Below are 17,847 nucleotides of genomic sequence, written 5' to 3'. Positions count from 1 at the left end.
CGCGCATAGAGTCCGTTCGCCCACAGAGTCCGTTCGCCCTGGGTCCGTTCGCCCTAATTTTTATAAAAAAAAATAATATTAATGGTTTAATTTAAAGTTTTGTAATCTTATTCAGATATTTAAATGGTAAATATTAAAAATGTATATCTCCAAAATCATGAATAAACATTGAAATTAAAAAAAAAAGTTTTTTTTTTGGAGCATAGATACCAAGATTGAAATTTTGTACGCCAGACACACGTTTCGTCTACAAAAGACTCAACAGTGACTCTCGAATAAAAAAGTTAATAAGGCCAAATAAAGTACGAAGTTGAAGAGCATTGAGGACCCAAAGTTCCTAAAAGTTTTGCCAAATACAGCTAAGGTAGTATATTTCTGAGGTGGAAAAGCCTTATTATTCCGAAAATTCAAAGTTTTGTAATTTAGAATGCTGATTAGATATGATTACGATGTCTTTGATCTCACTGATTGTTGTAGTTATTGTTTTTGATGGATTAATAATGAAATTTTTTTTTTTTTAATAAACAGACATCTTGGAATGAGTTAAAACAGTGATGTAAGAATTGTAAGACATTAAAGGGAAATTGTTTTCGCCGCTTGGCTTCTCTGATCTCAAGGTGTTGAGTGAGTTGGATCTTGTTATACCTGTTTGGATTGTTTTGAAATTGTTACAAGGTTTCAAAAAAGATAAATTCATACAGATAACTTGGTCTCCAGTTCCTGAACACTCGATCTTCTTCTTCAAAATACTGTCCACATTCAACATGATGAATATTCTGGCAAGAATATTCAATGCAAATCAAAAGAAAAATAATTATCTGGTAGCATCAATACAACATAAATATTTCGGCGGAATTTTCAACAAACTTTAACATAATTAATTCAAATAATTTATATTATACAAGACAACAAAATAAAATAGAAATCAGGGCGAACGGACTCAGTGCGAACAGGAATTAGAGCGAACAGACCCAGGGCGAACAGGTATTAGGCCGAACGCGAACGGACCCGGATTTTTTTTATATATTTCCCCTTCGAAAAACTCTCTTTAGAATCTTATCATGCGTGGTGGATATTTTACACTAGACCCGGATTAACCTAGTGAATTTTTGTTGCTGGATAAAACACACTAGGAATTTTCATCCTCCGGATAAAGCACACTGGCGGAATCAAACCCCTGTTACTCCTAAACAGGAGGGAACTACGAAAGAAGAAGAAGATTTCCCTTTATGTAACTTCCTGTTAAGCTGGTTAGATTAGCGGCTTACATCTAACTCGAATAATTCTTTCATATTTTAATCCTTTAACTTATTAAACATATGGTAGAAACACCCCCATTGTCTCATTAAAAGGAATCAAAACAGTTTTTAAAATTAAAAATTTAAACCTAGATAGAATTATAATTGATGTAAATAGCACTTAATTTTAAACACTTGTTTTTAAAATTCACAATCTTACCTGTATATAAAGTTTTAAACTTAAGCACCCCACCACACTGTAAATGTATGTGTAAATATTTGATTAAGCACTAAACCTATATATCCCAAGTGGGAGTGCTCCGATATATAACGGAGGAAAATACCTGTAAAGAACAGAACAGAGCTGGTCCTCGACTGACTACTACACTCTGTTCATAAAGTGTAGTAGTCAGTCGAGGACCAGCTTAACTTCCTGTGTAAACAAATACTTGTTATTTTTTTTGGACAAGACAAGATGAAAGCAGTTTTATTAACTGTAAGGAAAAAATAATACTGCGAGTACTATAATATATAGTAAATTAGTCATGACAATTAATTTAATATGAACATTCTTTCTGTAGACATGTTGACATCAGAGGGTGGTAAATGGGGGGTCTGAACACGGAAACACGTGAAATAAAAATCGCAAAAACGTTGCACGGAAAATAAAAATCGGGAAAAACGAAGCACGAGATATAAAATCGTCAATATTTGGAAAAAATACTAGAAGTTATAACTCAGCAGTTCTTGAAGATCATGCAGTCATTATTAATCAAATCAAATCATTTTATTGCCTAATTAAAGGGCCCTTAAGGGCATATCAATTCACTACAAACCAGTAAAAGTCTGAAATGGCCTATATTTGTACTCAACTGTACTGATTTTTACTCGACCAGTCTGAATAGGTCTGAAATTTACTTGATAATACTCGACTGTAGTCTGAACCATACTTAACAGTCTGAACTTGTACTCGACCTTTACTCGACCAGTACTTAACCATTTTATTTTCATCTGAACCATGCTCGACCTAGTCTGAACCATGCTCGACCTAGTCTGAACCATACTCGACTTAGTCTGAACCATACTCGACCTAGTCTGAACCATACTCGACTAAGTCTTAACCAACCTAGACCTAATTTTTGTATCTATCTATTCTATTTCATCAATTTAGGAACTGTTTTAACTGCTATTTCCCCTGGCTATAAATTTGAACAACAATTTGAAATTTAAAATGTATTCAATATGGCATTGAAACCAAAATTTCACAATAAACATATTTATCAACACTTACATATATATATTTCGCTTTAAAATAAAAATAAACAAGCTGATCAAATAATCTCAAAACTGAATTGTGACTAATATTTTCAATGTTATTCAATTTTTTTTTAATGTTTCAGATATATTTTATGGTTACTGGACAATTTTCACCATTTACTTAAGCCTTGTATAGATTTATGGTGTCAGTTGAGTTTAGTTAATAATGCAGTGAACATTTTTTTTTAGTAAAATATATTCAAAATAGTATATAAAGCAACTTAATAAATTTTAAAAATCGCACTTTGTTTTGTAAGACCAAGAATTTAATATAATCATGATAATAGAACTTGAATGTAGGACAGAAAGTCACAGGACAAAAAGTCACGGACAAAAAGTCACGGACGAAAAGTCACAGGACAAAAAGTCACAATTCAGTTTTGAGATTATTTTTCTCTGAACAAGAAAACACTAAGTTTAAAAATAAATTTTTGATTTTTTCTTGAACTATAATATATGAAGCAACTTTGTAATTAAAATTTATTCAATAAATATCAATGATGATCAAATAATTGTTATGATAACAAAATGTCAAAGTGGTTTGGCACTTAAATGGCTTCATGGTGCCAAGAAATATATCATTTGAATGATTAAAATTTGATAATTTTTCATTTATCAAGGCTTATGAACAATTTCCTAAACTTAAAAATGAATGAATGTAAAAAAAGAAATTATTTAAAGATCTTTCTCTTATATATTCAAACAATTGTCAACAAATTATTTGTGACTTTTTGTCCTGTGACTTTTTGTCCTATCCAATTTGTGACTTTATGTCCTGTGACTTTTTGTCCTGTGACTTTCTGTCCGTTTACCTAGAACTTCCATAGCAATCCTTGATAACCATTTAAAAAAGGAAATGTGTTCCAAAGTTGCAGAAAAAAACTTATTTCAATTAAATTTAAATAACTTTTTCAAAATTAAAGACATGGCATACAAGAAGCACTTTAATAAGGTTTATTTACCTCGGTACATGTGTGTTTTACAGGTAAAAAGAAAGCCCTTTTTTTTCTTAAACTCGTGTATTACTTATCTAGTGAATTTAAAAGGCCTTGCGATTTAAGTTTTATAGGATGTTGCAATTTTTAATGAATGTTAATTAGAAATTAATACTCTCTGACCAGGTGTGGTCTTTTTAATGAGTTTGCCCCAAGCAGGAGGTATTACTTTATACTTTACCACTAATCAGAAGAAAAATTTTATTTATTTCTTTAATTTTTTTATCCCTTTCTGATATATATTATATATAATATATCCCAAATTATAATAAGAATAGATATATTTCTAATATAAAGTTGAACAATTTCAGTGATTTTTTGGCTGTTGTTACCTCATTAAAAAGATAATTATATAACTATTGTATGTAACCATGAAACCTATATAGTTTTTCTTAAGGAATTTAGGAAAATTAAGTTTAAAAAAAAAAAAAAAACACATGCCAAACAAGAAGCACCTTAATAAGGTTTTATTACCCTCAGTAAAGGTGTGGTTTTCAGTTTTTAAAAAATCTTTTTTTTTAACAAAACTCTCAAACTTTAAAATTAATATAATTATATTATTATATAAGATAATTTAATTTAACTATCTCTATTTGATAAATCTGAGAATCATGTAAGGATGTAAAAATATGTTTTTATATATATCTTTATTTCATTGTGGCTGTTGTCATGTCAGAAAAAAAGAAATTAATTTTAACAGCTAAATTTAAAAAAAAAGTATAGGTTTTTTGGTCAAGTATGGTTCAGACTGGTCGAGTATTGTTCAGACCTTTGGTCGAGTATGGTTTAGACTGAAAAAAATTGGTCGAGTACAGGTCGAGAATGGGTTAAGACTGTTTCAGACTGGTCGAGTAATAGTTCAGACTATTTTCAATGGCAAAATAAGGGTCAAGTACAAATCAGTACGGTCGAGTATGGTTAAGACTGGGGTCGAGTAATGTCTAGTAAAATTCAGACCAATTCAGACTGGTCGAGTAAAAATCAGTACAGTCGAGTACAGATATAGGCCATTTCAGACTTTTACTGGTTTGTAGTGATTACAAACAAGAAAATAGTAGACAAACATATATACATGTATACATCATTTTAGACAAAAACAATCATTAACATTATTTTATGATTAATATAACATGTACATAGATAAACAATTTGTGAGAGACAATTAACGGACATGAAGACTTTTAACGTTTGCTATAATAGTTGCATCTGATTTGAAAAAATATAATTCATAGAAAAACAATATCAGGGCTGACTTTGAATTAGTCCCGGTTTACTTTTTAATCAAATGTGGGACAAACACGAGAAATTAAGAGTAGGAACACGAAACACGGCAGTGATATTGTTTGCCTCAAATTACAGCCGAAATTCGGCTTTTTCCCCTAGAGAAAATTCCCAATTACTAAAAAAAATGGCTTAAAATTCCTCCCAAAAAGTTTTACATTTTCCCAAAACAGTGATGGCATTGGTAGTAATGATTGTAAATATCGTATTCATGTTATTATTTTGATATTAGAAAGCACTTTTGAGATCCGGTTTTCTGATCAGAATCATCATGGTGTTTGTAAAACATGTGGTTTTCAATGCATTAAGTACCATCATTGCTTCTGTTTCTTTCCCCTCTTCGAAAAGTACCTTTTAGGTTGAAAATGTCTTGACAACCAAAATATACATGAAAACAACAGTGCAAAAAAGACAGCAAAGGTCAGCAAAAAATCGCTGATGTGTTCAGAATAAAATATACAATTTTCCCAATTTCCATAAAAATATGCATTTTTCCCAATAAAAAACGGTAGAGGTAGTTTTGAAAAAAGACAACAATATCACTGCACGGTAAATAAATAAGGGAAAAATGAACTGATGAAGCACGCACATTGAACCAAAAACGAGAAATAAAATGTCAAAACACAAAAATACGTGAAACAAAAAGACAGAAAACGTTGCACGAAAATAACCCTTTACCACGTGCACCCTCACACCAGTTTACTTGAAATTAGAAAAAAACCTCTATATTTAGGTAAAATTACATAAAATACTTCTTTTAGATTTAAAAGCCACAGATAAATAGCATTCCTGCATCAAAACTTGCTTATTCAATCATGTTCATTATAAATCTGGAGCTATCATTTAAAAGGATGACAAAAAGATGTAACCTTTGACAGAACTTAAGAATTTATATGATCTTATAGCCTATACTACATTTTGTTCTTTACAATGTATCTTACTTCAAATTAGATAAATAAGGAAGATTTACTGAAAGATTTTCCAAATAAATAATTTGAGATTTGGTGTAAGAGTTTATGAGATAGTAACCAAAAACCTGCAAATGACCAATGCAAACAACAACAAAAAAACCCTTTAGAGACCTCTATACAGTCTAATGATATTATATCAATCCAATTGCTCTTTCCTTGACTTCAAGGACAATCACTATCATTTTTGTTCACAATGTTTGTTTCAGTCTCTCAAATATTATCAGTAATTATGGACTCTACCTTTAGATATAAAAATAAGAAGATGTGATATGATTTCAATGAGACAACTATCCACCAGAGATTAAATTAAGTAACAGTAGATGTAAACAACTATATGTCTCTGTACAGTCTTTAACAATCAGCAAAACCAGTACTGTCTAGTAATTTATAAAAGGTCCTGACATGACAAAATTCAAAGCAATTAATATGAGAAAACCAATGGCCTGGTAAACATATATGGCCAAAACAATAAATGAAAAACAAACATGATAGACAGTGACCAACGACAACTCCTGAAGTACTTTGAGTGAGTGAGTGAGGAGCCTGACTTTGGACAGGTACATCCAGAATGTGGTAGGGTTAATCATTTTTATGAGCGCACCTTTCACATCCATGGTACAGCTGTGTTACAGCAAATAAAGCTTGTAGTTAAGAACTAACTGTAAAAATCAGTTGAACATGTTGAAAGAGACTTGATAATCAGACTCGAGCTAAAAAAAATAACTATCAGAAAGACTGAAGACACAAAGTACCAATTAAAGAGTACCTGCAGGTACTGAAAGCTAGTTCAAAGCCAATTACAACAAATAATAAATTATGTTTCTCAAGTTAAATATCAAACAGTACACATCCAAATTGATTGAGTGTAAACATGGTAAAGCTATGTTATAAATATGACCTTGTGCAAGCCATTATATAAGTACCAAGGATGTAGGACAGTAAATGCTCATAAATGTATACATGTAGGAATACATAGTTACAATGTAATTATGAAATTTATTGTTCAACATGTTTGAAGATCAAAGTAGGTTGATGTTTGGAGCTTCAGTCTGTTTCTTTCTGATTATGATTTTTTTTACAATCATAGATGACAACCTGTCAGTTTCTGATTAAAATGAAATTCCAGTTTGTTATCTTAGTTTAGATTTACAGTCATTCATAATTCAATGTTTCAGTTTCTCAACATCTTGAGACTCTTAACATTTTATTTTTACATGTATTGTAAATTCAGAAATTATTGCGATGTTTTTATTATTGCGAAAAATGCGACAGCGTTATAATCGCAATAATTTAAACTCGCATTTTGATATTTTTATATGAATTAAACAGGATTGTTCTCAATATCGCAAAAATTTGAAACGCATTTTAGTCTCAAATGGCAAAATCGCAATAATTAATGCACGCAATAATTTCTGAATTTACAGTAAACCATTTATAAGATTGATTATATTATTTAGCTGTGTTTAAATCTGTTTAATTATTTTCTAGATAATTGCTGTAGTATTGAGCTGTAACAGTTACAGAACAGATGCTGACGATGTCAAGAAAGTCCACATCATATTTATGAATCATTTAGGTAGAGAAGATTGAAATATCTTTATAGTAATGAATTCAGATCACACTAGTAAAACAAAAAATTAAACCTTTCTTTTCTATACTAATTTTAAGGGGGTAATTGTGTTGACACATCTTCTGTACTCCTATTTTAAAAGAGAAGCAGAAGATATCTTTCAATATGACTTTCTTGAAATTTTGATCAGGCTTCATGTGAACATGCTATATATACTATGTGATGCCTTTTCACATTCATTGCTCATCAACTTCCTATTTACTAAATACTTATATATTCTATCACATAATACATGTAAAAGCCATATATGAAATTTTCATCTCATTTTTCTAGGGAATTAGAGCTTCTTGAAATTTGTTGTCAGGTTTCATGTGAACATACTTTACTGTGTGATCCATTTTCACATTTATTGCTCACCAACTTCCTGTTGAATGAATACTTATATATTCTTACACACAATGACCATATATGAAAAATCTGTCACATTTTTGACGAGCCTGTGACTTTTGTCGCAAAAGCGAGACATAGCGATCCTACATTCCGTCGTTGTCGGTGGCAGCCACAAATATTCACTCTGTGGTTAAAATTTTTCAAATTTTAATAACTTTCTTAAACTATGCTGGATTTCTACCAAACTTGGACAGAAGCTTGTTTATGATCATAAGATAGTATCCAGAAGTAAATTTTGTAAAAATAAAATCCTGTTTATCAGTATTTTACTCGAAAATGGGCTTAGTTTTTCTGCCAGTTAACATTACATTCACTCTGTGGTTAAAGTTTTTCAAATTTTAATAACTTTCTTAAACTATCCTGGATTTGTACCATACTTGGACAGATGCTTGTTTATGATCATAAGATAGTATTCAAAAGTAAATTTTGTTAAAAAAAAAAATCCTGTTTATCCGTATTTTACTTATAAATGGACTTAGTTTTTCTGCCAGTTAACATTACATTCACTCTGTGGTTAAAGTTTTTCAAATTTTAATAACTTTCTTAAACTATCCTGGATTTGTACCATACTTGGACAGAAGCTTGTTTATGATCATACGATAGTATTCAAAAGTAAATTTTGTTTAAAAAATATCCTGTTTATAAGTATTTTACTTATAAATTGATCTAGTTTTTCTGCCAGTTAACATTACATTCACTCTGTGGTTAAAGTTTTCAAAATTTTAATAACTTTCTTAAACTATCCTGGATTTGTACCAAACTTGGACAGAAGCTTGTTTATGATCAAAAGCTAGTATCTAGAAGGAAATTTTGTAAAAAAAAATTTCCTGTTTTACCATATATTACTTATAAATGGACTTAGTTTTAATTTTCTTCCAGTTGACATTACATACAGTCTGCAGTTAAAGTTTTTAAAACATTTATAAGATTCACAAACCATCCTGGATTCTTACCAAGCTTGAACAAAAGCTTCTTACATTCAAAAGATAGTATCTAGAGGAAAATTTTTAATAATTATTTCCCCATTTTTGTTGAGCCTGCGACTAAAGCAAAAGTAGGCGAGACACTGGGTTCCGCGGAACCGTTACGAATTTTTCTAATACGAAACAGATCAGATCTAGAGCACCCTTAAATTTGGTATCAAATTAACGTAAGCATGCTATCCCATGTGAAGCATTTTCACATCCATTGCTTTTCATCTTCCTGTTTACGGAAAACTTAAAGCAGGGGTATCTTTAGTGAGCAATAGCTCACATGTCAACTTGTTCATTTGTAAAAAAAATTACAGGTAACATTTTTACTTAACTGAATATGTCTGAATAAAAAAAAATTTTTAAAACCTGATATTGTTCTCTTTGATTATATTACCAGTACATACTTTTTTTACAGATGTAGGATATGATGGGTTGCTGCCAGAAGAATTGGGCTTTATCAACAATGTCCTCAATAAATATTTTGTGGAGTATTTCCCAAGAGCCATCACATTATCAGAACAACTAAGGATACTGGGTTATTATGAGAAGTTTATATACACAACCCATCCCTGGCTCGTGTCGCTTTACTTGAACTGTCCACCTAATCTGATTTTATCTGGTATAAAGTTAAAGGTATATATATATATATATTGCTGATGGTACTGATTATGACATGATTTATGTATCTGTGCAAAATCAATAGTTTTCACTAGGAATAGATTACTTTAGCTGTATTTGGCAAAACCTTTCTGAATGGATGATCCTCCACTCTCTCCAACTTTTTATTTTTATTTTATGATTTATTCTGCCTTTTTTAACTTTTTTAATTCAAGTGTCACTGATGAGTGTTTTATAGATGAAACGCATGTCTGGCGTACAAAATTTTAATCCTGGTAGTTTATTTTTTCACATTCCATCTTTCAAAATTGTTTCCCCTCTGACTGAAAAGTAATAATGCAATTATACCATATATTCTTATCTTTATAGTGTAGTATTAGATAAGAGTTCCTTTTGAGAGGATTTAATTTTATAAAAACACATGAGATTTTTTTTTGAATTTCATGTAATTGAATATGAAAACTATTATTTCACAAAACATTGCAAGCTGCGATTTAGGCACAAATTAGAACATGAATTTAAACAACTCACTTTGAATGCTTTGAGGGACATTCTTGGCTCTTTGATAAACAAAACACCAGTTGCACAGTTATGATTATATAAATACTTTCATGTTTATTATAATAGTGTCCAAATGCAACTGAAATAAGCACATTTGTAAATGCTGTGAAGCGAGGAGACATCACATGGCATGCTGGACCAATGAATATGCAGTTTGAGGTTATGGATGTTGAACTTGCTAGATTTGGGATCAAGCTGAGTAAGGATTTGGATGACAAAATGAACATTGTCAGGAAATTCAGAACACTAAGCCAAAGAGATGTTCCAGGTACTGAAGGTTTTATTATTAAATAGATAAAGAGAATGCAGATACATATATTACTACAGAACTTATCTTCGCATATATGTAAACTACACTGAGACTACATTTTTAAAATGTGGCTTTGTTAAAATGATATGAGATTAGATTACTGGCTTTAAATAAGAGTTTTTTTCCATAGATACTGGGCTCAATATATATATAGTGCTTGGCAAAAATTAAATTTTCAAACTACAGTTTCCCAGTGTGTATTTGTATTTTATAATAAAAGCAGTTTAAAAAATATCTCCTCAACTTGTATATGGTCTTTGACAAGATTTTGTTGTATTTTTCATCAGCTTCCTGTTTACTAAATGTTTCAATTTCTTTATATATCACCACAATTTTGTCATTTAATATTTAAAATATTTCATAATTTTGAAATAAAAGTTGATATTTAATGTTATATTTTCCTTTTAATATATCAAAATTTCAAATTTAATGAACAAAGTAATTATTTATTAAAAGGACATTTATCAAACATCAATCATGTCAATCAATGGATATTTATTAAAATGAAAATGCTTAGAATTTAAGATTAATTCCAATTAAATTTGAGGTGAGGTTTCAAAATTCCTCAAAAAATCAACAGAAAGTGTGCAGTTGATCATTTAGGAAAAGAAAAACTGCCTTTATTTGAAATAATGTAAATTAATTATTCAATGTGAGAGGGTGAAAATTGCAATATTTAGAACTCATGTTTTTCTTTTTCACATTAATAATCTAGCATATTATAGAAATCACATTAACGATTCTTACATTATCACCAGTTGTGGATGATTCACAATATATCAGGCATGCATCAAGTTCTAAAGTTACATTTTGTTTAGAAGTTAAGTATTGCTTCATATAACTATGAATGCTTCATTCAAAATTATATTTTTGTAATTTTCATTCGTTACAATAATTTAATCTTCAATATTGGATGAAACGGTACACAGATGGTAGAATGTATTGCATTACTGGTACTTATTTCATGTTTTATCAGCAGATTATATTATTTTGATATTTTGTCACACAAGGATTAGGATATTCAAATTATGTTTTTGTTTTATTTGTTTTATGTTTAATTTATTTTTTTAGCAATGACACAGGGGATTGTGCCTATTTTAGAAGAGGAGGGTGTGGCAGCCATCAGTGTTGGTGTCAATACAGTAACAGCCCCTCCTGCTGTCCCTCCAATTTTCAGATGGAAATTTCAGAACTCCTCTGTAATTGGAATATGGCATCCAGGTTAGCTAAATAGGATTTTATTGATCTAGGTAACATTAGGAATCATTACCTATGTCAATTCGGATTGTAAAATTTAGTAATAAAAATTTGATAAGTCTTCTTAAAAATCAATAAACATTGGTATAAAACCTTTTGATTAACTTCAGAAATAGTTTCATGAAACTTCAATCCACTCAAAAGTAACTTCAGAAATGGTTTCATGAAACTTTAATCCACTCAAAAGTGTAACATACAGCTGATTAAATGTGAAACATTATTGCATAAGACAAAACCAGTGATCTGATTTCTGCTTAAAACTATTAAAGAAAAACAAATATCTAAGAGAATTTGCTGTTAGTGAAAGATAGTTCAAAGCCCAATTTCAAATGATTCCTATAAACAAATAAACCTTTTCCTAGACTATGAAATTTTAGACTTTAATCATATTGCAAAACTAATTTACATTCTACAAACCAACATTTTTTTTTTATCAATTTTAAAAGTATTAAAGTTCAATTATAATTTTATACTTTGATTACTTAAACTCTGCTTGTAGATGATTGTAAGTGTACACTACCTCTTCCCTGTGTAAATCACATTGAACTAGTCAGGAAAACATGGGACTAAAAAAAATCTGGCTATAAATTAGTTTCTCATGTGCATGTTTCTACCAAAATAAAGGCCCATTAGCTGGTGCAGTTAGTACTTTTGTTCTTATTATTTGTAAAATATCATCCATGAGGTGTTATATAGGACAAACTTATCAATTTTCGTAGTTATTGTCTCGCCTGCAATGAAAGTCGCAGAAAACAAGGCATAGAGATTGCTTTTCTGGCAATGGCTTTAGTGACTGCTTTGGCGACGACTGCATCAACAATTAAGTTTTCTGCTTAAGTGAGTTTGATAGGAACTACTTGTGATAGATCATTGATATTTAATATAAAGTTGCATTACTATCAGTACATATCAGTTTACCGACTATTTTGAGGCCCTGCCCCCTAGGTCCTGGTCCAGTGACTTTGAATTGATTAGCAATTTACAATGTTAAGTTTTCTGCTTAAGTTAGTTTGATAGGATCTACTTTTGATAGATCAATGATATTTTGTATGAAGTCGCATTACTATCAGTACATATCAGTTTGATGACTATTTTGAGACCCTGCCCCCTAGGTCATGGTCCAGTGACTTTGAATTAATTAACAATTTTCAATGTTAAGTTTTCTGCTTAAGTTAGATTGATAGGAACTACTTTCAATAGACAACAATATTTTCTATAAAGTTACATCTCAGTTTGTCGACCATTTTCATGGCCCTGCCCACTAGATCATGGTCAAGCAACTGAATTAATAAGCAATGTTGCTGTCCATCAGATTGTCTTTTACTTGATTTTATGCCGACAGGCGAGACATATCTCTGTGTCAACAGTTTATTTTAAAAATGATTGAATAACTGATTTTTTCATCCATTTAGCTAAACATAGCATAGCATTTAATACATGGACAATCATAAATATGCTGTACAGTGTTTATAGTTTTCAAAACCTTTGCGTTCAAACGTGCACAAAAATACCTAATCCAAATTCAGATTTTAAAAGATTGTTTGTTTAAAATGAATCTACTCTTTTCTTTTCACTTTCAAAGAAATTCCTTTTAATTTTATATTTTATTCCATGCTTCTAGGTATGTATGTACATTCTATTTTGGTTTCAGTGGGATAATAGTGGATACCACTCATTGTATTTGTAAGTTACAAAAATTTATATTTCTTTGATCTTTGACCTTGTATTCACAGGTGGCTACCCTGACAACCCTGGAAAAATACCAGCTATACCTGGAGGGTTGTCTAGACGTGATTGTGCAACATTCCCTGGCTTTGACCATGCACTTTGCTTTGGTTTCAGAACAGATAACAGTGGACCACCAATTAACATAACTGTAAGTTAATTACAAAAATTTTAACCTGTGATTTGAAAGAAACATTTTTGTATTCGACAATTCCTAGATAAAATTCTATTCATTTCCCTAAGGTAAAAAATATATGTACATGGTTGCAGAATATTGATTTGTGCAAGACTAGCCTAAAGCCTACTGTAAACAAAGGTACAAATTTAGAAAATCACCTTGCTTGATGCTGTCAATGTTATCAATAAGAAGATACAAGTCTATCTTTCATTATTTCAGTGACCATTGTAATTCATTTAAAAAATTCCCAGACCTGTCAAACACTCTACATATAATGGTAAACTGCTATCTGTCTGTCTGTCAAAACAGTCCTCTTTCAGTTTCTAGTTATTCATGATGAATTTGAGATTATTCACCGGCATTGTACTGAATAAAGCTTATAGAAAATTTTAATCTGTGAAAGAAATCTCATTCAATAATGCTGAGTTTAAAAATGCACCATATATCCATTAAAGTTAATTGGTGTGTCAACACATTCTAAATTTGTAACAGTTTAGCAAAGTAAAACTATACGGTTATCATATGAATTATAGATATCAGAAGAAAATTGGGTAAAGAAACTTGAATTAACCAGCAACAAGTCATTTTGATTATTTTAATTACTGTAAATTCATTATCATTTGTGGGATACCTATTTTCGTGGACTTCTTGGCTGAAGGTGAACCACAAATTTTAATGTTCAACAAAGTCCATATTTGATATAGATAGGCTTGTATGCAAACTTTGGCAAAACCACGAAATGCAATAGACACGAAAACATATCTTTTCCTCAATCGACAAAAAGAAATCAGAGGAAAAGGTGGCCAAGAAACCTGAATACACCAGCATCATGTCATTTTGTTTATCATAATTATTAACCTTTCTAAAATAGCAAAATGAATTGTGTTATAGGAAGTATTATTATACTATGAGATAGCCAGATCACAGTTTCCTGGAGCTGATGTACAGGCAACAACATTTGAAGACTTTGTTGAAGCTCTTCAGCCAATCAAAGATAAGCTTCCTGTGATTGATAAAGAATTTGGAGATACGTGGATAGAAGGAACAGGATCAGATCCCAGGAAAGTTGCTGAGATGAGGGCTTTGATGAGAGCTAGATCTAAATGTCTAGAAATAGAAACTGGTAATTGAAAAAAAAAATATTTCCTTGTTAAACAAAATTATACAACTAAAAGCAATACATGCTACTGTCTCAAAAATTAATTTTATTCATTATGAAAACTCAGATTTTGGAAAAATTAATTATAGTTTTGTCAGTAAATCAGTCCTTTTCAGACGTCCATTAAAACATACAATTTGTATTTTAAAGATTTTTACCATCATTTCGGCCAATGGGAGATTATGAACTTTACAAAAGCTGAAAATATCTTATTAAAAGCTAGCATTCAAATAGTAGAGGGTGTCTAAAGCTTAGCAAATACCAGCATCATCACCATTGTTCTGCCCTTTCAAATTCCAAACCATAAGTATTGTACTCCTTCTTTGATTCATTTTTTACATATACTTGTATCATATATCTTTTTAAAAATGATCACTTCTTAATGTTACAATATACTAGCAAAATCTTTAAAAATGAAATTCATCAAATTCAATAAAACATTGGGAATTTCTCTCTTTTGGTTTTAAAGAGTTAATCATTTCTTTCCTTGTATTTAAAGAAGTTACCTGAAATTATGACCTGCTCAAAAATTGAAAAAAAGGGATATATTCTAAAGTATCCAAGACTAGATCAAAACAAATACCAAGTAAAGTGAAAAATAGGTTAGAAATAAGACCAGCCCAAAGAATTGCTGCTTATTGTCAATCTAAGAAGTCATATAAAAATGCCACATAAACCTGTTAATTCAGTTTTGTTATTTGCGTTGTCTTTTTTAGGTTGTTCAATGTCAGATAGTAGATTATACAATTCTAGTGTATTGATGTTAAAGTTGGGAGAACATACATGGGGTCTGAGTAGTGTGTTTGACAGTGTACATTGGTCAAATGATAAATTTTATGCCATGCTGGACAACAAAAAGAAAAGTACGTTTTTAATACACTAGGATTTAAACAATTGTGTAGTTTTTTTTCTTCAAGTGATCATATATGTATATATATATATATATAAGTTGATGCTATGATTTTCTGACTCTATACTCTATTGCTTCATCTGGAGGTATTGGAAATCTCAATCTAAACTATTAATATAAATGTATTTTAAAGAGATAAGTGGTCATTTCAATTCTTATTTCTTGTAAACGTAACACACAAGAAGCAAAGACTTTCAGGTGCACATAAAAACACTTAAATGTGCCTGATACTATCATCTCAATGTACTGATAAAATGCAAAATATTCGCTTATTTGGACTCATAGACAAAATAAGAAAGTTTCATTTAATAATTTATAGAAAAATTGTGAAAAATATAACCCAAAAGTTTGAAAAAAAATCAGTTATAATTTAAATGCCTTGCCATTCATTGGAAACGAGTTATTATTGATTTTGGGGGACTGAAAAGTGGCAAATTTATATATTGCAAGTTACAGGTTACTGAACACAGATAACATTTGTAGAACGAAATAAAAATCTTTTGAAAAGTAAACTTGAACGAACACATTTATTGACAATAGTTAGCCAATCCTGTACAGTTCAGATTCATGCAGTACACTTGATTTTAGATATAAATTTAACAAATGGTGTATTATCGTGGCAAGAACAGAGAAACTTCAGTTATATGGCAATAGATGCCCTTGGATCACACACCTTAGCTACTCAGATGAAATATGAATTATCACAGATTTATGCCAGAAAACCAGATATAACTGGTAGGTAACATGTGTATAAAAACCAGATATAACTGGTAGGTAACATGTATGTAAAAACCAGATATAACTGATAGGTAATATGTATATACAATGCTTTTATATTTGCGCCTGTCCCAAGTCAGGAGCCTCTGGCCTTTGTTAGTCTTGTATCATTTTTAATTTTAGTTTCTTGTGTATAATTTGGAGTTTAGTATGACGTCCATTATCACTGAACTAGTATACATATTTGTTTAGGGGCCAGCTGCAGGACGCCTCCGGGTGCGGGAGTTTCTCGCTGCATTGAAGACCCATTGGTGGCCTTCGGCTGTTGTCTGCTCTATGGTCGGGTTGTTGTGTCTTTGACACATTCCCCATTTCCATTCTCAATTTTATATATGAATATACCTTTTAATGCATTTTTGCACATAACAAAAGAAAATTCTAAATATGCTTCATGATTGTGTTAAATGTGGATTAAAGGAGTATGTCAGCTTCCACACAAAAGGACTTTTTTCATTCACTGATGTTTGGTCAAGTTTAAGCCTGTGATGAATGTTATAGTACAGAAAATATATGTACATATCAATATAATGAATCAAAATCATTCCAGATTCTAATACACTTTGTTTAAACTTTTGTATCTAGACAATAGTCTATTTGCTAATTATCGATTTAATTCTGTTATTACACACTTTAAACACCAGTTTTTTCCCTTTGCCAATTTTAGACTGATTTCAAACTGGACACAATTGGCGGCTGCCCATGCACATCATGATACTTTAAAGGTGCTATATATATATATATATAGGCTTTTTAACCAATTTTCATTTTAAAGGGGCATTAGCTTTTCGACAGGGAAACTGATCCGGCAGCGGTATTGGCGGCCATGGCAGCGATAACTAAATACTTAAATGCTAAATATTTCAGAAGGTAGAAGACCTGGATGCTTCATACTTTGTATATAGATGCCTTATGTTATGAAGTTTCCGTCTGTCATATGTCCTTTGTCCTTAAAGGTAAGATTTTTTGTAATGTTAATTTCTCTCTTTTTATGAGTAATAGGATAACTATATTTGGTATGTGCATACCTTGCACAGTCGACATGTCTGTCAGACAGTTTTCACTTGACCTCGACCTCATTTCATGGATCACTGAACAAGGTTAAGTTTTCATGGTCAAGTCCATAACTCAGATACTATAAGCAATAGGTCTACTATATTTGGTGTATGGATTGATTGTAAGGTGTACATGTCCAACTGGCAGTTGTCATCTGACCTTTACCTCATTTTCATGGTTCAGTGGTTAAAGTTAAGTGTTTGTGTTTTGGTCTTTTTTCAAATACTGTATGCAATAGGTCAGCTATATTTGGTGTATGGAAATATTTTATGATGTACATGTCAGTCTGGCAGGTTTTATTTGACCTTGACCTCATTTTCACAGTTCTTCATTGCTCGATGTTAAGTTTTTGTGTTTTGGTCTGTTTTTCTTAAACTATAAGCAAAAGGTCAACTATATTTGGTGTATGGAATGATTATAATGTTTATATGTCTGTCTGGCACATATCATCTGACCTTGACCTCATTTTCATGGTTCATTAGTCAATGATAAGTTTTCATGGT

General features: G+C 30.8%; 1 protein-coding gene across 1 annotated transcript in view; it reads left to right on the top strand.

Moving 5' to 3' along the window:
• Positions 1 to 1,651: 1,651 nt before the first annotated feature.
• The window catches only part of LOC127701658 (uncharacterized), a 28,921-nt gene continuing 12,725 nt past the window's right edge, over positions 1,652 to 17,847 (top strand). Inside the window, exons 1-9 of the mRNA XM_052205650.1 lie at positions 1,652 to 1,734; positions 7,291 to 7,378; positions 9,212 to 9,429; positions 10,042 to 10,243; positions 11,357 to 11,506; positions 13,276 to 13,418; positions 14,337 to 14,568; positions 15,321 to 15,467; positions 16,103 to 16,249. Of these exons, the coding sequence (XP_052061610.1) occupies positions 1,714 to 1,734; positions 7,291 to 7,378; positions 9,212 to 9,429; positions 10,042 to 10,243; positions 11,357 to 11,506; positions 13,276 to 13,418; positions 14,337 to 14,568; positions 15,321 to 15,467; positions 16,103 to 16,249 (1,348 nt within the window). The 5' untranslated portion in view covers positions 1,652 to 1,713. The remainder of the gene's footprint in view (positions 1,735 to 7,290; positions 7,379 to 9,211; positions 9,430 to 10,041; positions 10,244 to 11,356; positions 11,507 to 13,275; positions 13,419 to 14,336; positions 14,569 to 15,320; positions 15,468 to 16,102; positions 16,250 to 17,847) is intronic.

The sequence above is a fragment of the Mytilus californianus genome, unplaced genomic scaffold (genome assembly GCF_021869535.1).
Source record: "Mytilus californianus isolate M0D057914Y unplaced genomic scaffold, xbMytCali1.0.p SCAF_5, whole genome shotgun sequence".
NCBI classification, from domain to species: domain Eukaryota; kingdom Metazoa; phylum Mollusca; class Bivalvia; order Mytilida; family Mytilidae; genus Mytilus; species Mytilus californianus.
Note: the sequence above shows the minus strand (reverse complement) of the source record. Positions and strands in the feature narration are given on the sequence as shown.